We start from the raw sequence: 23,259 nt of genomic DNA on the forward strand, positions 1-23,259 counted from the left end.
GTGCAGTTGCAAGAGGAGTTGTTGTTGTAACCGCATAGACAGTGCTAACAACGAGCCGAGGAGGGCAGACAACGAAGCGTAGGCAGTAGATCTCTGTACCCACATCCTTCATCTCACCCAAATATGAGGCCTCACTTCACCATCCCCGGATCTGTATGAACAACTCTGATGTTTACCTCAACAGTCGCACATTATAGTCAGCCTGGAGATAACGAAACGCGAGTGCAATTATGAAAAGACAGTTACTGGATGATCTTTTAAGAGCGTTTTTTTTTTCAAGGCAGGTTTTCTTGGAGTGTGTCAGATCCCCCTTTTTACGCCACGTCAGGTTTTGCATGAATCGAGCGTATGATGACATTAGTGATAACGTTTGTCTTTATCTCTCTTGCTTTTTCCTCGCTTTTGTAGACCATTAAAGATGGTTGCCTGACCTGGTTGCTGGTTGCTGCTTTTAACTTTGCTTTTTTTTATGTCACATGAACAAACTCTTTTTTATTATTATTATTATGAAATTTCTATAATAAAGGGAGGGTGTGTGAGGAGTGGGAAATCATGTCCAAGTGGAAAAACGGTTCATTTGAGAGAAACTAATCTTAATATGATGACAGACAAACACAAACTGAAGCATGTCGCCGCCATCTGTTCTCAGCGCACCCATGCACGGTGCAACGAATTGCGTCACGAGAAGCTGGGATTTACGCGTGGTCCGTGAACGCAACGAGGGAGAGAGAGAGATTTGTTCATCAGCTCTTTTCCGCTCCTCGCTCTGCCTCCTCTGTCGTGTCACCGGAGAGAGAGAGAGAAAAAAAAGAGAGAGGAAGGAATATGGTTTCATCTGACCCTCCTCCCGTTTCAGCGGATCTCTAGTACGAGCAGGAGGCTGGGACCCGCTCCGGTACAAACCCCCCTCTCTCTGTCTCTCTCTCTTTACCTGAAACAAACCACCTTTCCTCTGTTACCGACAAAGCCTGCAGGAGCAGCAGCAGCACACCGGGAGACATAAATGGGTAAGATGCATCGCTTCTTTTCTTTTTTTGTGCTTCTAATTTGGAGAATGCCCCCAAAAATAGCCTCGAGCGCCTCTTGCGCATCTGGATAGGCTGGAATAAACGCCCGGTCCAGATGCGCGCTGGGTTCAGCCTCTCTCCTTCCTACACGCACCCACCCTCCTCCTCCTCCTCCTCCTCTCGCTTTCTCCTATCCTCCCTACCTCACCTCCCCTGACGTCGCTTTCAGACATAGCCGAGCTGTTTGTGAGTGACCACAGCAGGCTTGGCTTCTTTTTATATTTCATATATTCATATGTGTGTGTGTGTGTGTGTGTGTATTCATGATTAGAAAGCTGCGTGGGCGTGCGCAGCGCGGAGATTTGGAGGAGAGCAGCCGGTCACATTGATGAGTTGCAGATGTTGACACGTTTACATTCACTCTGTCTATGTCTGTCTGCCCCATTGTGTTCCACAGTGTTTGACTCTCTCCAGCTCTGCCCTCCTCTCTCTCTCTCTCTCTCTCTCTCTCTCTCTCTCTCTCTCCGTGGATGAAGCAGGCCTGTGACTGTGACATTTCCTCCTCTCATCATCGCCATCATTTCCCACAGCACTGCGCTGTTGCACACGAATGCATGGAGATTAAAACTGACTGCAGGTTGTCAGACGTCGTGCATGCGCTTCCCTCCCTTTCCGTGCTACTCCTTTAACCCCAGGAGACATTCCTCCGGATTGCTTGGCATCATCGCAGGAGCACTCCACACTTTGCAAATGAATGAATTCATTGAGGGTGTGAATCTAGCATGACATGAAGCGTAAATGAAGATATGAGCTTCTTCTTTCCCCATTGGACGGCTGTCTCTGCTGCATGTAAACAAACCAAATGCACAGCTTAACCTCACGGGCACAGTTACACATGGACGGATTACCGTCGATCAATGTGTGTTTAATTAATCACAAGATGGGCTTTAATATGCGACCACTAAATGTGCTGCATCAGCCACAAAAACGGAAAGGGCCTCCACACAGTTTGAACACCTGCATGTACGCGCAGCCCTGAATAAATCTGTCAAATCAATTTAGCTGAAGGTGACAGGATGTATGCACGATGCACAGAAAGGTGGTGTTAGTGGTGGAGCAGGTGTGAAGGAAGTTTTTTGGCCTATAATCCATCCACGAGTACAACAACACCGCTAACTATCAAACCCCCAGCAAGGCCAAAGCACCAACCATCGGGCGTAGTCAGGTTGACTAACTATCTCATTGAATTAACGCCTCTATGCCAGTGTCACGTAAATCATCACTGCATCGTGAAAGTAGACTTGATGGCACAACACTTGGACCTAATTGGCATTGCATTGATGTTAAAAGACACCCAGGTCCCTTTTTTAACGTTATTTTTACGTTAAACTTGCAGGACTACGGGACTATTCTGTTGTTTCGAGGCTTGTTCCTCAAAATAACGAAGACTCGAGTACAAAACATCGCGCTCACAGTGGATATCCTTCTGCAGTTTTGCTGCTGCTGCAGTTTTTCAGGCAGATTTCTGACGGTTGATTCGGTGACGTTGACACAAAAGATTGTGCAGTTACACACATTTCAAAAGTTTCTCTGTCGTCATTCGTCCTGACGGAAAGCACAACCGAAAAAGGCCTGTGGCACTTTTTCTCAGCCAGAATCGAAAAAACTTTCACTCTCTTTGTTTGTCTCTGCTGTGCTGTCTCTCTTTCCACCTACATTAAAAGCACAAAGACGAATGCACACAAGTCGCAAACAAACCGAAGGGGTTTTGTCGAAACGCTGGGAATTAGATATAGACAATGCAGGTTGAGGGAGTTTAGAAAAGCGCAGAATAACTTCCCCATAATGCAGCGGAATAATGAGCAGAGAATGGCTGGAATTTTCCTTTAATGTGGGAGAATTTTGCTGAAGTCTGTGATCCGATCCACAGTTGGAGTGGGTGGCTTTGACTCCCAGTGGGCTGCAGTCCAGCGCGAATGTTTTACCGACAGAAACAGGCAGCTGTTCTTGACATCATCAGCGACTGAAACATACCCACAACTAAACACAGGTCTGCTGTAAACCAGTGAAATGTCAGCATGGCTTTGCAGAGTTCACTGCGCCTGTATGTGTAGTTTCCCGTTATCTAAACTGACTGCAGCTGTTCAGAGGACGCTCAGTTCCTGTATGTGTGTGTCTGTCTGTGTGTGTGTGTGTCTGTGTGTGTGTTGCTTGACCACTTGAGTGGGAGTTTTGTTTTGTCTGCAGACTTGCAAGTATTCATGTCTCTCGTCTTTTCACGGCCTCCTGTCTGTCATTTTTGCATTTTTAGCCTTGCACACACAAGCAATCTATCACCAACCATCAACAGCAGAGCTGAAACTAACAATTATTTTTATTATACGTTAATCTGCAATTGCAATTGTTTAGTCTGTATGTCATGAAGTAGCAGAAAAAATGCCAACTTCCCAAAGACGTGACATCCGTAAGTCACTTATTCTGCTCGTTGCAGTTCAAAATAAATAATTTTCCATCATATATGACGCTTGGAAAATGACTTAAAGGTCCAGTGTGTACATTTTAGGTGGTTCTAGTTACAGAATTTACTACGCATACTATGTTTTCATTAGTAAATAATCGTGTTTATATATCTACAGACGGGTCCTCTTCCAGGGAGTCCACCATTTTGATCTGTCATCTTACAGTAGCCCAGAAAGGACAAATTAAACACATGGGGTTTCTTGTGTTTTTTGTGCATTTCATGCCTGTAATCTTTCATGCGAGTAAAAGGAGTGAAACGAGGGAGTTGCAATTCACAACTACACCCCTAATCTGCATACCGACCCTTAAATGATCCATACGTTATGTCAAGCTTGTGTAAGTTAATTAGTTTGATTTTGCTAAAACATATTTGTACTAGAAAAAGTAGCTTTATGTCTGGTTAACCCACCCACCCATCAACACATTCAACTGTGGACTAGTTAGCTAGTTAGTTAAACAAACATTAAAGTCTGTGTAAAGGCGAATCTGAGATTTCTTTCACAACACATTAAAAATGTTGGAAAATAGTTTCTGAAAACACGTGAAAAGTCTTTGAACCATTTATTACTGAAATGTGGAGTTAGAGGTTCAAACAGTTTTCAGTCCAGGATCTTTGTGGGCGGTCCTTAAAGGGTGGCTCGATGACACACTGAGGCCACCCTGAGCAGAGAGATAGAGATGAATTAATCCTCAATCATGTTCATTTTATGAACTCATCTGACCCCCACAGTCCTGGAACACATATTTTTATTCTGACTTTACACAGACTTAAAGCTACTTTTTGCTCTCACACGTATTACAGCTAACCCAGTTAAACATTTTAAGACTGGTGAGGTCCAAACAGTCTGTGATAACATTGTTTATACACTAGCATTAATTTGAAGTCTTGTTTTTGTTCAACATTCACTCATTAGACTCAGCGTCCGCATTCCTGGCTGCTAAATGTTTAACTTTATCCAGCAGCTAGTCGCAAACTTTGTTGTTTATCACATACCTTGGTGGATATAGACTGAACCGTAAAGCTACAGGACAAACAATGCATCAAGCTATAAAGAGGCTAACAAGCTTCTTAGAGCTGCAGTTTGTGCTGGATTTATTCACCCCTGCTACCATACGGCCTACTGAGAAGTGTGTCCGTATCAGGTGTAAATGGGGTCTCCGAGTGACCCCGTTTGGTTTTGGCCGACATGACTCAAACAGGAGTAAATTATGTATTTTGTCGGAGGCTAATTTCAGTTGCAGATTTGGCGCACGAGTGAGTATGTACAGCAGTAGGACAGTGTATGTGGGATTGACTCAAAATAAACTGCACACTGTGTGTGTGTGTGTGTGTGTGTGTGTGTGTGTGTGTGTGTGTGTGTGTGTGTGTTCATGATAATGAAGGTAGATGTCACCCAGGGCAACCGTGTGGCTCCCAGATGTGTTTTTTAATAGTCTTTGGATAATAATGGAGCTCGGCTATATCAGGCTTTAGATGTTTTTCTTTTGTAGGATCAGCTCAATTATGTTTTTTATCTTTGAAATATAAAATATAAATTAATTATTAATTCATTTATGCAGCTCTGCAGGCTGATTTCTAAGATTTCTTTGCAGTAACCTTCATATTTCTTTTCAGAGTGTCACTCTTCTTTCACATTTTCTTTGCTGCATTGTGTTTGCCATTCCATCATGCTGTGTTGTCATATCATGTCCTTTCATATAGACAATAAATTTGGGCTGTTTGCTTTGTAAAACAACATCCAGTGTGGATCTATTGCAGGGCTCAGTTTCCACTATTTCTGCATAGACAGATCTCCTCTTCACAGCCCCTTTGACGTTGACTTTGTGACACTTTTAACTCGCACCCTTCTTTACACTCTGCGATGTGTGTTCTGTGCACAAGCTGTCGTCTTCCTCGGCAGTGTATGTGCTGTTGACTGACGTGGGTGGGTGGGTGGACGGACCGCAGTGCGTTGTCATGTTCTGCCACTCGGATGTACTGTAAAGGGTGGTGGTTTGCACAACAACTGCCACTAGCTATAAATTGGGTGTACATACTTCTTCTTACTGAACAGTCTTATACTTGCCACTTCCCCACAAACTACACAACTGAGAGCAAAAAAAAAAAAAGAAAGAAGAAAGAATTCTTGCCACGTTGCTGTCTCGTCTGCAGCTAATCTCTCTGGTTATCTTGAGCCAGAATCATATCCTCCCCATCTGAGCACCAGGCCAACTTGGACTAAAGGATTCCTCTTTGTCTGTTTAATATTGATGACTTATAGAAGTTCCTCTTCCTTGATTTAGATGCTCAGTGACACCCTTGACCACACGCTTGTGGCCGACTGTGGCATCGTGTCATTGTTGTGGGGTGTTAGTGCACTGGTGCAAGCATGCAACTTTCTGTGCATTTAACAACGTACCGTATGTGTGTGCATACGTGTGTGAGGGAGAAATCGTTTTGGGGAGGAAGCCAGTGTGTCTGAGTCATAGCAACACCCCTTTTATACTGTTGTTCCCATGGTTACCCCACCCCCTGAAACTCCCCCGCTTCAACCCCCCTTCCCACCCACCTTTTAGCTGCATACACAGTTCAGACAAGGATCAGGCCTCTACAGCCAATTTATGTGTGTGTGTGTGTGTGTGTGCAAAGGTTTAGAGTTAAGAAAGCTATATGTGACATGACACATTCAGTACATTTTTTCAAGTATTAGCAGCTGCTAAAGTCACAAGTGAGAAGCAAGTCACAAGGTGTTTGTGTGTGTAAAGTACATTTCCACAGCAGTAATTCTGTTTGTAACGTATCGCAGTCATGCTGCTGAGTTTTAAAGACGAAACACTGTTTTTATTCGGTCGATTAATTCCAATCGCATCTGCTTTTTTAACCCGCTGATAATGAACACTCCCTCCGCGAGTTATCAGATTCAACTCTCCGGACAAACTGGTCTGGGACTTTGTTCAGTACTGATGTTCAGCCCAGATTATCTCATAATGTGAGGGGGATTACAGATCCAGTCTTCCAGGACCCGCTCGCCGACACATCTGCAAAACCTGCAATAATATATCTGAATGATTACATAAGTACTTTCCAATAACAGAGACATGTCGACAAGGAGATGATGTATTGCCATGGAAAGGTAAACATTCTAGCCCATGAGGCTAATAATAGCTGCCGTATCAGCACTACCGTTGACAGATATGAGTTAAAAGTTAACACTGACCGCATCTTCCCAACAGATTTCTCATCCAGCCTTGTTTAGCCTTATCACTGCAAAGCATTATTACCACGGATGTGTATGAAGAACTGGTGTTGGTGTTGGAGCTCCATTTATTCTCATGGGAACTGCTCAGTGGTGCATGAAGCCAACAGAAAGTTCAATTTCTGGTCATAAAATTACCCAGATGGTCCATGTACGCTTCCAGATTGTATGGCCCATAGATAACTCGTACTAGAGACTTCTATTGGCCATCTGCTGACTTTTATGGGGATTAAATATTTAACCGCTGTCGACTTTCTTTATGTTATAATGGATAATAATGGAGGGTCGTTGCTCAAAAATATGTGTCCACCATTTTACAGCTGTGTGTTTCTCAATGTAGGTTTATGTCGAAGTCTTTTTGGGCCAGCGTGCGTCATATGATGGACAAGGTTTGGCTCCAAAGCGAAGCTCAGCGTCTGTCTTTCAACCTTTTATTTCTCAATTTTCTCGCCATTGACCAAAAGTCACAGATTTACCCTTGTCCGGCGGCTTCTTACACTCTTCCATAATTTTCTTAGCCTCTAATGTCAACATCCTCTTTGGTCTGTCCACAGAGGCTGCCGAGCCTGGTTAACATTGACTGCTTGCCCAGCTCCTGTTCTAGCACAACACCGACTCCGCTCCCTGTCAGCATTCGCCCACGCCCGGGGCCTGAAAACCTCTTCTCAGTTCTCCAAAACGTCTGTGGTACAAACACTAACACTCCTCCAGTGCTCTGAGCTCACAGTCTGGGCAGCCCGGCTATCAAGCTGGCACATTTAACACGTAGACGCAACATTATTCGTCTTCATTACGATCCACTATCGAGAAATAAATCCTTTTTAGCGTGTGACAACACTCAGCACAATAACAACTCAGCGAGGTTTAGGGAAAACATTGTGGTTTGGGGTTTAAATGACTGCTTTGTAAAGGTTTAGGGAGCTTCGCCATGATGGTTACGGTTACGGGACGATCGTGGTCACGGTTAAAAGAAAGCAAAGTGATTGTCGCTCCACAACAACGTCACGTGATTTAATCCACTGCTCCCGTCATAGCTACTACGTCAGGTAGAGAGGCCTTTGTCACTTGAAGGTAAACAGATGTTTGCTGACGTTTTTCTTGGGAGGACGGTCTCGGTTTAAGAGGAAGGAAGTGCATTCATCTGTGAGAGTCACGTATTCCCAGGGCGCCTTTTAATTAGCGAGTGAGAAACTGTTTTCCTGTTTGAAGAGTGAACCTCAGAGCAGCAGCGTGGCGATTGTGATACAAGTTTGTAGTCGTGCAATGGAAATGTTCATGATGCATTTGATAGCACAGGTAATTCCACTTCCCCCTCGAGTACTTTTCTGGCCTTCATTTGTTTGTGTATTTTTGATTTGAATCTGCTGATCTGCTTTCATTTGAGGAAATTAAACCAAAGAGAGAGAAAATATACAGTTTATTTTATGCCTGCAGTGTTGCAGGTCAGAATAAATGCACGTGTTCCTCTTTCACTTCTAGCTTTCAGTCAAGAAAGACAACCAGCACGATCAATCAAAGGGAGAGATGATGTAAAACGATGACATACGTGTCACCTTTTATTGTGGTTTTTCATTAACGCTCTTGCTTTCTCGTTCTCGATGTCTCTCGCCCCAGTGGAGGCCGTGGTGGAGTTTGACTATGAGGCTCAGCAGGACGATGAGTTGAGCCTGACGGTGGGCGACATCATCGTGAACATACGGCGGGACGATGGAGGTTGGTGGGAGGGCGAGCTGGGCGGACGCAGGGGCCTGTTCCCGGATAACTTTGTCAGGGTGAGTAATCACAAACTTCCACCTCATTTTTTTTTATCTGCTCATTCTCAGTCTCTTCCTCGCTTCATGAAACCGACGAGAGGCCCTCCATAAATAGAAGCAGAGCAAACATGCAGTTTCCACTCTGTCACTGCAGTGTGGTTTGCAGGGTGTGTTTGTGAGGTTTTTTTTTTTGGTGCCAGAAAACACATGTTGTTTCACATTTGTTGAGGGTTAAAATGTGGATTATTTTGATGATACAGAAGTTGGTGTCAGACTAGGTTCACTTGTTCAAGTGTAGGTCAGTCTAAAGGCTGAAACTAAAAATATATCGACTGCATTTTCATCCACTGACAGCACTGTCAAATATTTCCTTGCGGCAGAAAACATAGTTGTTAATATCGAATACAACATACAGGTGGGTGAAAAATTTGACTATGAAGACCACAGTATTTCATTCTCATCACTTTTATTCTCCTCAAACCATTAAGCAAACCTTTATTTCTAGTATAGAAGCATCTACATTTGTTTATTTCTCCACTCAGGGAACCAATACATGACTAAAGTACCCTACACCTTTCCATATATGGTTGCACACTGGTTGCATTCCTGTGAAAGCTATGTAAACAGTCCACATTCAGTAAGAACCCAAAAATAAGGGGGGCGTGTCCTCTGGTGGCCTCAGCGTGTCATCGAGCAACCCTTTAAGGACCGCCCACAAAATCCTGGACTGAAAACTGGTGAAAGACTTGTTTTAGTTTTTCAGTTCAAAGTGTTTTCAGCAACTATTTTCCAACATATTTAATGTGTTTTGAAAGAAATCTCAGAATTGCCTTTACACGAACTTTAAAGGCTCGTATACTTCGAAATGCTAATGGAGCCAAGTTTGACTAAAATGTAGTTTGTATGAAGTTTTCTGTCCGACCACGTCTAAAAGTAGAAGTGTTCATACCTGCCCTGAACCGCAAACCTTGAAAGTGAACCGCCTGCTGTCATGGAAAAGGGCAATGAATCGTAAAAAAGGAAATAACAACAAACACTTTTGGACAGTAAAAAGATTCCCAGTGATGCAAAAGTGATCTATAATGAACGAAAAAAGAGAACCAGAGGGAGAAGTTCAAACCCTGCCTCCTTCCACACCTCCGCACGGCACTCCTGATTTTGTAAAGGTGTAAAGGCTGTTTCAGAAGCTGCTGAAATTTTAAAATAGCAGGCTAAAAATGTGTGATGGACTTGTTTTTCAGCACATCGTATGATTTCCTCTTTCAGATGTCTCAAACTTTTCCATCTGATAGCGTAAAAAAACCACACCAGGAACGTCTCATCCTCCACGTGACTTCAAACCCCAGCATATTAGAAGTGAAGCGGTTTGAACGCCAGACTGTTTATTTGCTCAGATTTGGCCTTTAATGCGCTTCTAAATGTGTAAATATGCACCTGGTATTTCATTCTGAAACTCGACCGGATAGCTCCGGCGGCAGCGGAGCACACAGAACGCAGTGCACCGATGGTTACAAGTTGTGGAAGCTGAAATGATCGTTTCATAGTTTAAGTTATTATAAGAATAATAATAATCTGTGGCTCCAGCCTCTCAAATGTGCAACGTTTTATAGTTTTCTTTGTCTTCTATGATCGTAAACTGGATACTTTACTGGATAGTTTGGGATTATTGATCGAACAAAACGATGCCTCATGGGACATCACATGATGGACAATTTGCAGACTTTCCTGACATTTAAATCACTGAATCAGTCAATGAATGAGTTCGTCGGAGCCATCGACAGAATAAAACATGAACGTTATATCCGTGACGTCACCCACAGGTTTCTGAAGTGTGTGTGAGTGTGGTGCCTCTGCCGCCTCCAGGCTAATCTAAAAAGACGTGGACTGTGGGTGGATCTGAGGCGGGCTTAACGAAGCCTGGGTGCTTTCGAAGGCACCCACCTGTCAATCAAAGCGGCCTTCACTCTTAATAGTCTTAATAGTCTAGTAACTGTGTGACTCAGACTCAGTGGAGGAACAGTTTTTTGAGGAACAGTTTTTTGGCACTTCCACATTGGCTTCACTTCACAGCCACGGAGGTTACCGCTTGATCGCAGCTCTAGTCTCGTATGTCCCTTTTTGTTAGCAGGTGACAGATTAAGTATCCGTGTGACAGTTAGAAAAAAAAGTAGTTCTCAAGGTAAATAAGACACGTAGGTGTCAGACCGAAGGCTCAGAATGAGCAAACCCGCGCTGAGGCTTTTGATATGCATAGTAAAACAGTGTGTTTGTGGTAACGAGAAAGGGGAAGTATCTGCTTCACTGTATCATGTGCATGGGAAGTAGAAAAGTGCCACAGGTCACTGGTGACAGAGAGCGGCGTTCACATTTTCGACAGTGCTGAAGAAGTCCTTCCATTGTCAGGTGGTCTGCTGTGGCAGCCAGGCTGCATTTGTGCTGACCGACTGTCAGAGGAGGCGGACAATGGGCCTGTGAAGGCTCACTCACGGTGTTTGCATGGATGTGTGTGTGTGTGTGAGAGACGGAGAGAGGCTGTGAGTAATGCAGTAATACCAGACTGGTCTGTCACAAGACTGCAGTTATGGGAATCAGTGACATTAAGCCTGGCAATGCTGGTGTGTGTGTGTGTGTAGGAAGTAGCGGGGGGATGAGGACAGACAGGTTTTAAAAGGGGGACAGGAAGTGATGGTATGCAGGCGACCGGCACAGATAAACATTGAGGTGAAGGTCGACGGATGAACTTTTCATTTAAGGAAGGTCAGCTCAGGTTAACAGCGTGCTAATCCTGAACCCCGTCAGTGTTATTAGTGGGTTAATATAGCAAAGCAGCCAATGTAAGAGATGTCATAAGACTAGAAGCTACTGATGCGAGTGTACAAATACATGTGTTTGTCAAAGACCGGAGCAGTTATCAGCTGTGCAAACGATGGAAATGCGGAGATTACGCATGTCGTTTAAAACGTGTTGACATCGTTCATTTCCAAACGCGCGATCAACTGCCATCAATTACTGTTTGTCAAGAACTCCAGTGCCAACTACCGACGGCCTTAGAGCTGCGACCCGGCGATTATTTAAGATGCTGGATATGTTCTCACTCGATCCGTGAAGCCGTCGGCGGGTGGAGTTTGTTTGTGTGTTGTAATCACCTGACCTGTGAGGATTTAGACGAAATCAGAATCACACGCTCGACGCCGAGCAGCTGGATTTGATCGAATTTACAAATTCAAGAGCTAAAAGTCAGCGTGGGCGTTTTATTTGATAGTGTGAGGGGCTTTGATCATGGCGAACATGATGTCTAAACTTAGTGACCGACTTAGTGAGTCGAAGTCTTTAAACGTCTTGTTTTGTCCTAATAAAACCTGCATATATTCAGTTTTCATGATGTTTAATGAAAATATATAAAAAATGAGAGAAGCAGCACATAGTCACATTTGACTTTTGGCATTTTTGCTCCAGAAAATTAAAAAGTAAAGGGTTTAATCAGCTGTCTGTGTGTGGGTCAGCTCGTGTAAAAGCAGCCTTTCAGTATTGTGACCACTGAACAGAGTTGTGCAACAACTACCAGGCTTTATGAAAAGAGGGGAAATAATATTTTACGTCATTGTTCCTGTGCATTTCACAAGTAGAGCTCTCTCTCTCTCTCTGTTTTCCTGCTGTTTCTCTCTCTCTCTCTACGTCTCAGATCATTTCGTCGTGCTCTTGCGTCCTTGTGGTCGGCTGCCACACCGCATTGTTTTGCATTATCTGTAACTGGGAGGAAAGGTCAGAGGTTCTGGTGACAGGGGACCCACAAACCTAATGTTTAGCATTATAACAGCGCTGTGTAAACTACAGTCGCTGCCAGACACACACACACACACACACACACACACAACCTCCGCAGTGTACATTATGCAGGTGTTTCCTGTTCAGATATGATGAATCATGTTCTCTTCCTCTCCACTTTTCAGCTGGGTTTCCTTTAACTCTGGGTTACCTCCATATCCCCACAGGAGGAACTGCAGTCGAGCATGAACGCCGTCCAAGTCGTAACAAAGGCCTCCAAGAACAGTGGAGTTTCGCTCTGTCCTTGATTTCCTTTGCCACGCCACGCGATCATTCGTCCTCGGCTCTAAACGCAGATATATTAATTATTTAAAACCTGCAGCCTTGATAGATAACAGATGTCTTTAAAGAATGTAGATTCATTGCTTTTCATGAAGCATAAAGACGCTGAACGCCGCCTCTGCTCCGCTTAAAAAAACACAAAACGGGAAACCGTAGGCTAACAAACGGCCGCTGTGGGTTTCTGTGTGGGCAGGTTTATGCACCGTGGAGTCTCCAAGTTAAAAGTGATTTTTTTTTTCACCAGTCAGTCTGTGGGTTTGTGCCTGTTCATGTCAGTTTCTGAATGAATGCGGCGTCTATTTGCAGTACACGAAAACATGCAGGATGTAGCGTTAAGAGCTCCGCTCCAGCAGAATCAATTAACGCTGCATTAGCCTATTTAACACACACAACACACGTCAGTGAGGGTAACCGTGTGAACGACCCGATCAGATCAGAAAATCATCATATTTAAAAAACAAAACAAAAAAGCAATCTGCTCATTTTAACTCAAAGGTTCGTTTTAGCTTCTTTTAGCTCATTGTTTTGGTTTTCTGCCCGACAACCAGAATGTTTGGATTCAGTCCCAAACATTCGCTAATTTATTAAAAAATCAATTGATTTGCAGATTATATTCTCAATTTTTTATTATCTAATCATTTTAGTTTATGAATCATAAAAGAAATACAGAAAAATCTCTATCACGATCAACAAGCTGAAGATATTTAAAGGTGCAGTGTGTAAGATTTGGGGCCTTTAATTTTTAGAATAAGGCAAACATGGAATATAATATTCATAACTATGGTTTCATGTATGTATAGTACTTATTTTTATTACTTTATAATTCTTATATCTTTATGCAGTAGCCCAGAGCAGACAAACTAAATACTGACTCTAGGAGATTGCAATGCGGCGACTAGATGCAACCAAATTCTACACACTGGACCTTTAATAAGTGATCATAATAAAGTATCCTGTGCATTTTTGGCACTTCTGCGTGTGAAATCACCAAAAACATGAAATAGATGATCAAACTGCTAATGTTCTTTGGACTGGCCAATCCATTAATCATCATATTTTAATCAGTCTTCATTTTTAATGCCATCTAACATGATTATTTTTGATATTTTGGTAGATTCTCTGTCTCCAGACATTAGCTTGGTACTTGGTTACGTATACTAAAAGAGATGAGATGCACCTCCTAACTCCAAAGATGTCTCCGTCGCTGCACCGTTCCACAACTACAAAATAAGTTTGTATCATTTTGAAGCCTGGAGTTTGGCATCACAGCGGATCAGCCTGATCAGAGTCCGTCATATCACGGCCAAACGTTACATTAAAACAGAAGTACAGTTGCCACGCCCTCGATCAAACCCGTCTTCATCGTCTATTTTACTCTAACTGTGAGCGTAGTTTACAACATGAACATCATGCTGAATGGAAGAAGATTTAAAGACTCTCGATCGAGATCGTGAACACACGAGGAAACTGCTGACTGAGTTAATGAGTGAGAAGTAGAGTCATTTCCCTGTTAGACTCAATACTGTCAGATCATGTTCAGCCAGTAGAGCTGCCCCCTACTGGCCGCAGATACACAGATTCAGACACATCTGTGTTTGTTCAGTTTGCTGTTGAGGAATTAGTGAATTTTTCAATTAAATGAAGTACTACACTAACTACAACACTGCTCACAGTGGACGGGCAAAATTTGTAACTAATGTGAGTGCTGCTCCGTCATTCAGCAGCCAAAGAGAGAGGTGGACACAAACATGACATTTGTGATGTCTCTCTGTGGCTTAAAGATTGGACGTAAGGGGGAACACCTCGTCCGGATGACCACCTTTAAATATAAATGTGTTCATACAGAGGAGAAAGGTAAAACAAATGTGTGTGTTTTCCAGTTTTCTCTGTGTTCACGTGGTCCAGAGGACAATTTCCACTCTGTCCTTAAGAGTTTTAATCGCTCGCTTCCTGTTGTCAGAATTTAATTGGCCTACTTCTACCGAGAACGTGAATCTGCTCTCCGTCGAATCTGTGGGTTAAGTTGATAAGACAACATCTTTGTTGTTGATATTTTTGGATCTGAGCGGTTTATTAAAGGATTTAGGCCAGAGACGACCCTAGTGTGTGTGTGTGTGAGGGGTCAGATTCTGTGAGCCGGTACATCGGGGTCTGCGTTTGCTTCCCCGAGCTGCGTCCGCCACAGGCCAGGACTTATGAAACAGTGTCATGATGAATGTGGTGGAGAGATGTGAACCGGCGTGTCTCCGGCATGTGTGTGTGTGTGTGTGTGTGTGTGGAGGTTTGTTGTCTCCGTGTCCGCCTGCTTGTTGACTCTCCCGTCGCTCTGAGTGTTTGTCTGTCTGCCTGTCGCTCTCTCTCTCTCTCTCTGGGTTTCTCTGATCAGTTTCGCATGGAGTCTTGTGATTCTTTATGCGAGTGAAAGTCATGTGGACGGAGAGCTCGCAGCGCAGGGAAAGGTTGCAGCGCTGCAGGAGAGGGCGAGTTCTTCTGTTTGGGTGCTTTGCGAGCTCTGGCTGGTCGTCTGCAGGTAAACAGTGAGGGTCACTACTGTTTATTTACAGCATTAAATACATTCAAAGGTTTATTGCGTGGACTCAGGCTTCAGCTTTACATGCACAAAGGGCATGTGCAGCTTTAAACACAGATGTCACTATCTGATGCACCGAAACCAGATCAGAACGTTAAGATAACTCACACTTGTAGTGCTTAGATACAGCAAGACACATTTTTCAGTCCGACCTTTACTTGAGCTTCATTTATTCATATATACATTTTAATCTGTTACATTATTTATGCTCTTATTTAGTTTGTTTGCCTGTCTGATCTCTTTTTTTTTTTTAAGCTGCGTTTCATCGCTGCAGATTGATAAAAATCGGCTTCAGTATCACTTCTGTGACAAATGCTGCCACGAAGAGGAACAAACATGAGCCGCAGTACAGAGATAAACTCGGCGACACGTCACGAGTGTCAAATGAAAACAAGTCACAGACACCAAAAGAGAAGAACTGTAGGTCAGAGAGAAGTGAGCAGCTTTGAAGAGACTTTAGAAACATTCACAGACTTATATGCAGGAATTATGATATAATATGATATTATTATATATAGTTTTGGTACAATTTGGTCACATGTTTTGCACGAGTGCATATAGATCATATTATTGATCCAATATTAACAGTTTTAAAGGTAAACATTGGCATTTTTTCTTTGTCTTTCATGAAGAGGTGCATCCTGGCTGCACTCTGATTTAATGACAGCTCACTTACAAAATTCAACATTGGTCCATTTTTCCTATTTGTTGTTCACTATGTCGTCAAATATATCCAAAACTGCAGTAGTATTTGTCGCTTTTTAAAAAAAATTCAGATTATTTTCCACTTTATTTTCATGGTAATGTAAGACAGAGAAAATGTATTAAGTCAACCTGTTTCTACTGTCGTTATTTATCCGTTAGGGTCTTTAAAAGTAGCAAATGACGCCGTAAACAGCTCATTTTGTTGTTTCATGATACGCTAAGATGTCCGTAAACAGCTCATTTTGTTGTTTCATGATACGCTAAGATGTGATATTCTATATTAAAGTTGCAGTTTAGACTCATTTAACAGACTTTTTTTGTATTTAAGTCGGATTTTAGTCATCGTGCACATTTTAAAAGTATTCCATTGTTATCCTCCACTTTTTATCAGCATGTGTGGCTCGGGCTTACCTTCTTCCTCTTGCATTATTATATAATAACTCTCTCGTCTCGCCTTATTTCTATTCCTGTAACATACATTTTGTCACCTGAACCTTTTTCTGACTCTCCCACCATCCGTCCTCACCTCCTCCGCTCATCATCTCCTGCTCCTCTCTCTCTCTCTCTCTCTGCAGGAGATAAAGAAAGAGGCAAAGAGGGACGGAGGACAGACGAGCATGATCAGATCGGATCTTTCCAATGGAAGGGCGAGCCCTGTGTCCGATCCCGGCGTACGACCGGGCAGGAAAGGTACACAACACACACTCAAACACACACTAATGCAGTCACATACATTGATACACGTTAGGCAGGTTTAAATCTCAAACGTGGATCCTATTAGTGTGACGAGGGATTTGGGTCACACATCTATGAACGTGCTACGCCTTAAAGTTTAACATGAGGAGGGGGGACACCTTGTGGACAAGAGAGGAATCGCAGCATTGCCCAGCTGGTGTGTGGTAATGAGGCTAATGAGTGTGAGACAAGTCTCCGGTGTCTTTGCTGGTCCTCTGACTGAAAGGTCAAAGGTCAGCGCTGTCAGCCGTGTCACCTGTTCGCTCGCTGTAAGTCATGGATTATGGATAAGCGCGTGAGCTAATCACCTTACATGTAAGTTGGAAATATGTGTGTGTGTTGTTGACCTCTGTGTGTGTGTGTGTGTGTGCTGCAGGAGAGCAAATCCGTAAGCGGAGGTGTAAAGCGGCGTTCAGCTACGTGCCTCAGCATGAAGACGAGCTCGAGCTGAAAATAGGAGACGTCATCGAGATCATAGCAGAGGTGAGATAAAAAAAATAAAAAAAACATTTCACTGGATTCACAGTCGTGATTTTTATGACAAACTTCAAAATCATTTGGCAGAAATCAGCCGGCAGGACAAACGAGCAGACGAATCAACACATTTATCTCTTGAAACGAGGCCACAGTGTTGACAAGTTTATATACTGGCAACAATGAATCAATCTGAAATAAAAAAATTAATAGATGATTAACTGCAACTGATTCATAATTTAATTCATTATCAGTTCATCAAGTGTGAATATTTGATTTTCTTCTTCAGTTCAGCTGAACAATTTAATGTTCCTGGTCTGTTTATTTATTTATTTATATAAACCAAAATTACAAATCAGAAATTTTCTTCACAATCTGGACAGAACACGACACATTTGATTCAGATGAGGAAGGAAAAACTAAAAAAAAAGCCTCAGAGGAGAGAATAACATGAAATCACAGTATGGACAGTCAGGATGGCAAAATAATAATAATAAATAAACATGGAGAATATGAAGATGGGAGGGTGTCGACAAACAGACCTGAGCCAGATGAACCTCCTCTCCACCACAAACTACAACTGTGACTCAACTGTAATCGATTAATCAAGAAAAACAGAAATGTTGGTTCATGAAAACAGAGTGCTGTGGATAAATATCCAAGATCAAATTAAAAACAAGTTAAACACAGAGCAAACAGGAGAATACAAATTAGAGTTTAGTGCAAGAAATGACTGAAAAGACCCAATTTTAAGGTTTTGTGGCTCGCTTTAAAATAAGTGAAAGTTGTCGCAGACCTCAACTCTTCTGGGAGTTTGTTCCAGGTGTGCGGTGACCAGAAACTGAAAGCTGCTTCTCCGGATTTAGTTTGGACTCTCTGGGGAACGGTGAACACACACCTGAGACCGCACCACCCGGGAGGTGTTTGTCATAAAGCAGCAGCAGCAGCAGCAGAACTGTCCTTATTTTAAAATCAATTCTTTGCCTCACAGGAAGTCAGTGCATGTTTGTCAAGGCCCCAAATGTAGACGCCAAAACACAAAATGTACGCAGGATAACAAGACACAGGTTGAACTAATCAGGGTGGAACAGATGATCAAAAACTGGCGGGAAACACGACAGAGGAGAATTACAAAATAAAACAGGAAACAACCCAAAATCATGAAAACATTGGGGTGTGAGTGTGCACTCGTTAATCTCTGTGTGGTTTCTCTGGATGTTGTGTGTGTGTGTGTGTGTGTGTGTGTGTGTGTTCAGGTAGAGGAGGGCTGGTGGGAAGGATTTCTAAACGGGAAAACCGGAATGTTTCCCTCGAACTTCACCAAAGAGATCCTGGCGGAGTCGGTGTCGGAGACGCCCTCCATAGAAACCTCGCAGGAGGAGCTGCGCAGCCGCACCAGTGAGTCAGATGGTGGGAAGGCAGCCACACACATATATATATATTATATATATGTATGATAAAAAGACTCTGGTTGCAAAATGAATGACTTTTTTCTACCCAGCAAACTCCTGTATGTTGTTTTGTTTGTGTGTGCAGGTAAGGACAGCCCCGGCAGTGAAAGTGATGGAGGGGACAGTCGGTCAGAAACAGGGTCAGGAGAAATCCAGCCCAAGAAGGTAATCAGTGAATCAGCAAAACAACTCGTTCTTCACACCATCCACACTTCTGTATCACCGCATCACGATGTTTCAGTCCGAGGACCGTCAGGATTATCCTGCCCCAGATATGAAACTGTTTCAGCTCTGCAAAAAACATGACCTTGTAGTCAACGGTGGAATAACCAAGTACACAACTTTCATGCTGCGTTCTACTTCTTATCCACGACATTTTGTACTTTTTTACTTCACTTCAATCATCAGACAACTTTAGTTGCTACAAAAACGTTGGGACGCTGTGTTAAACGTCCAAAAACAATCTTAAATGTGGACTCATTTCAGGCGGGCTCGGACTCAGAGAAGTCAACGGTGTTTCTCTTTGCATGGCAGAGTCTTAATTTTCATTTGTAGATGCAGCGACGAACTGTGTTTGCCGACAGCGGTTTTCTGAAGCGTTCCTGAGCCCGTGTAAGATCGTCCTTTATACAGTCCTGTCAGGTTTTAATGCACCGAAGAGTCGAATGTCGTGAGCATTCGATGCTCAGCCTTGGTGCTTTGCATCCAGGGAGATTTCGTGGGATTCTTTATCATGGACTGCAGATGGTGAAAGCTGTGAATCTATTGCTGGTTACAGTTCACAAAGGGGCGAACATCACACCGTCCTTTCTTGTGAACGAGCCTTTTGAGGACACAACTTTCATAGCACCTTTCATGATTTTGAAGGTAACAGGTGATTTTCAGTCTCTTGTTGAACTTGTTGGATCGTGTTGCAAGCATAAAATTCAGAAGTTTGAACATCAAACATCTATCATTTTGTTTTTATTCACTTCTTGACCAGCGTCTCGACTCTTTGAATCAGGGTCAAACGTATTTAACAAGATTTTTGACAGACAACAGACAAAAAGCTTCAAAAAGCTTTCATACTTTGTCAGAAACTACGAGCAGAAACGATTAGTCAGTCCCGTCCATCCATCGCGGCATCTCTACGCACACAAAAGAGGAACATGAAACTGCTTTTCCACGACAAATCCAATCCAGGCGTCATCAGGCAGCACACTCCTGAATCATTTCCTGCAGATGCGTCACATGAGTTTAACTCCAGCCACTGCCCTGCAGGAGACTGCAGACAGGTCCTGAGACAGGAAGTGGATAATGGAGATTGTAATGTGGAGTTTGCATGTTTCCAAAGCCATGCAAGTTAACCGATGACTCTAAATTATCCGTAGGTGTCAATGGTTGCTTGTCTCTATGTGTCAGAACTGGTTTGATTTGTAGGGTGTACAGCTGAGATCGGCTCCAGCGTTTCTACGTAGCACGCTGTGTACTCTGCACTGCCCAGCGTAGTGTGGCGGACACGTCACTCTTCCGTTTTTCTTTTTCTTCTCAGCCAAATCGCAACCACGCTGAGCATTATCGCCAACATCTGTCTGCTGAAATAAAACCACAGGACACATGTACAACTTAACATTTGTACGTTGTGGCATTCACCGCGACCACTCCGGCTCCAGCAGCCTCTTAACTCTTCTGACTCTCTCTCTTTCTGCTCGCAGTACACGACATTTTGCCATAATTGAGAGTGTGAATGCATTCATGTGCTGGAAATAACGAGTATGAAAGTGCACTGATGTCACTGTTACTGTCACCGCGAGTAAAGTAAGAAGTCGGGCTGATTATCGGCTAAATTCACAGGAGATCCAAGGTTGCGAATGTGAACCGATAACTGCGCCGAGGTCGTTTTGAAGCTGTTTATCGGAAATATTTTGAGAAAACACGAAGGTGGAATGTACCAAGAGTGCAGACGGTGGAGAAGTGAGATTATTCTGCAGCAGTGGGACTTTTTATATCCCCTGAAACTCTTCCAGCTGATGTCAGCAAGCCTCAGACTCTCTCCCTCTTTAAGCAGGGTCAGTGTTTGAGACTCAAACCAAACTCCTGCTCGTCTATGAATAGCGTTTTTTTTTTTAAATTCAGCACTCATCGCTGAAATCTTTTCACCTCTTCAGATCCGAGGGTTCGGCTTCGGAGACATCTTCAAGGACCAGCCCATCAAGCTCAGACCGCGCTCCATGGATGTGGACTCAGAGGGGGACAAGGTAAAGACACACTCATTCGTCATTGTATTGTGATTAGCGACTAACGGGGGGGGAAGGAAGTCCCAAGTCTTGGGCTCCTCCCCTTCCTGTCTTTCAGTTTTACAGCACAGGAAGTGGTTTTAATGTTACGCACACACACACACACACACACACACACACCACACACACACACATCCTGCAGGGATTTGACAAGCAAAGCAGAAGTGAGAGCTCCACAGTGCAGAGAGAGAGAGAGAGAGAGGGAGGAGGGGAGGTAATACAGCTTTTCACTGACGTTTACATATTCACACATGCTGTCTGCTGCTGCCGGAGCTCCGTCCGTCCGTCTGTCTGTCTGTCTGTCTGTCTGTCTGTCTGTCTGTCTGTCTGTGTTTCACTGGGACCAGAGGAGAGCACGGTAGGGTCACATTCTCTCTTTTCATTTTAGATTTCAGCTTTCTTCACCCTTTTTAAAGTCTCTCGTGTTTCTCACGGTTCTCCTCGGCTTTTCCTTCAGCTTAGAATCAGAATCAGAAATACTTTATTAATCCCCGCAGGGAAATAGTTTTTGTTACCGCAGCTCCCAAACGGTGAGTGATAGAAAGAAAACAGTAGTAAGAAAACAAAACTTTAACGATATACCCTATAGAATATCCTATTTTAAACAATATATGCACATGTATAAATGGCAGTTAAATAGAACCAGTAACAGTAGATTAAAAACCAAGTAACAGTGAACTGTGCAATATGTAAATCAAAGAGTTTACAGTAGTGTGAATTTAGTGAGGAGCCTGCTCTGTCTTACATTAAACTCATGTTTGGTGGCATAAGTCTTTGTTTCTGTAAAGAGATCCGCGTGTGTCGAGGGTCAGAATACCGTTTAAAAGGCTAAATGTGTTTTAAAGATGGAATTAAAGGGTCAGTTCGCCTAAATTACAAAGGAAAAACACGTGTTCCTGGCGATACGCCCACTTTGGGTTTAATCTGGTTGTTAAATGTTAAAATTCATACATCGGTAAATCTCTGCAGGTAAAACCAAAAGTATGTCTGTGGCCAGAAACCAGTAGGAGGAAGAAAATGAAAATGTTGGTTTCAGGTTTTGTCATTTTGATTTTTTCATGTCCGTAAAAATATTTCCCCCGAAAACATCTCAGTCTCTGCAGGCTCCAGACTTATGAATGTTTTCTTTATTGTTTGTTGTGTAATCTACATAAAGAACCTGTTCCCATGATGCATGATGTGTCGGTAAACTCTGCAGCACACGTGAAACTCGCCTCGTGCAATGCAGTGTGTGTGTGTGTGTCTGAAGGATGTTTGTCAGCCTGTCCTGCTGAGCGGGAAGGCTGTTATGTTGCTTTATGGTGAGACGAGTCTCTGAGCTCTAATGAGGCTCAGATCTCAGAGGAGGATGTGACAACAGAGGGAGTCTCAGTCCGGGATGGAGGGGACACTGAGTCATGTGAAGCCACGTCAACTTTATATTTAACTGGAAGGTCAGCTGCTCGTGCAGCAGCAGTGTTTGGGTGCCGTGCTGTACGGATGCATACAGTCTGATAATAATGCCAGCTCACGTAGATAGCTTTGATTTTTCACACGTGTGTGTGTGTGTGTGTGCCAGGATCGAACATCTGGCTTTCATGCCAGAAAATAAAAGGGGAAGTTTCTTCTTTCCTTGCGGTGAGTCAAAGTCACTGAACCTCGAAATCAGCCTTCGATGTAGAACTCAAAGTCTCGAGTGGGTTGCAAGGGGAAGCTGATCTTATTCTATGGTAGGGAACACGTGCAGAAAAAAATAACTCTACATGCCAGAGGCTGCTCCGGTTTTCCCACCACAGACGGATTTAAAGATTTTCTGGTGTACCATCAAACATATACAGCAGTGTGAACCCGAAAGAACTCATCCTGCTGTGATTTCATTCACATAAACGAACCAGAAGGTCGCAGAAATAACCGCACCGCCATGCTGATTTGTATAAAGTCCACAAGACATGAAGAAATGCCTGATTTTAAAGAGTTTCTATGCTAACCTGCAAACATATTTTCAGCACTTTCTGGCTCCAAGAGATCTCTTTTTTTTTTGGTCCAGTTTCTGTTTAAATACGAAGTATTATCATGGAGCTCTGGTTGCCACAAATGGCCACAGTACAGTGGGTGTCTGCACCTCCACTTCAGCTGACAGGCGGAGAAGCGAGAGTGACGATAAATCCGCTTTTTAATCACTAAAATTAAAAATAATAAACTCCTCTATCATCCTTTTAATTAACAGCTCCGGAGCGTTTTAGGGTCTTTCAGCTCATTGTTTTGGTTTGAAGGCCTCTCATCAGCATCTCGCTTCATGGATGCGGGGCAGTTGTTTCCAGTTTTCACCTGCTCAACATCAATCAGTGGACAAAGTACAAGTTGATAGGCAGCAGTAGGAAGTACATTTTGGGGCGATCTGTAGCGTAGTGGGTTAAGCGGCCGC

General features: G+C 43.3%; 1 protein-coding gene across 4 annotated transcripts in view; it reads left to right on the forward strand.

Moving 5' to 3' along the window:
* The window catches only part of sh3kbp1 (SH3-domain kinase binding protein 1), a 35,004-nt gene that overhangs the window by 3,395 nt on the left and 8,350 nt on the right, over positions 1-23,259 (forward strand). Inside the window, exons 1-7 of one of the 4 annotated variants that reach the window (XM_019266983.2) lie at positions 733-1,007; positions 8,378-8,535; positions 16,495-16,609; positions 17,031-17,137; positions 18,385-18,526; positions 18,665-18,744; positions 20,727-20,816. In XM_019266983.2, the coding sequence (XP_019122528.1) occupies positions 1,004-1,007; positions 8,378-8,535; positions 16,495-16,609; positions 17,031-17,137; positions 18,385-18,526; positions 18,665-18,744; positions 20,727-20,816 (696 nt within the window). In that variant the 5' untranslated portion in view covers positions 733-1,003. Of the gene's footprint in view, positions 1-732; positions 1,008-8,377; positions 8,536-16,494; positions 16,610-17,030; positions 17,138-18,384; positions 18,527-18,664; positions 18,745-20,726; positions 20,817-23,259 lie in introns of those variants that run through there. The other 3 variants (XM_019266982.2, XM_027274234.1, XM_019266984.2) reach the window with 3 other exon arrangements.

This window comes from Larimichthys crocea, chromosome XXIII (genome assembly GCF_000972845.2).
Source record: "Larimichthys crocea isolate SSNF chromosome XXIII, L_crocea_2.0, whole genome shotgun sequence".
Classification (NCBI taxonomy): domain Eukaryota; kingdom Metazoa; phylum Chordata; class Actinopteri; family Sciaenidae; genus Larimichthys; species Larimichthys crocea.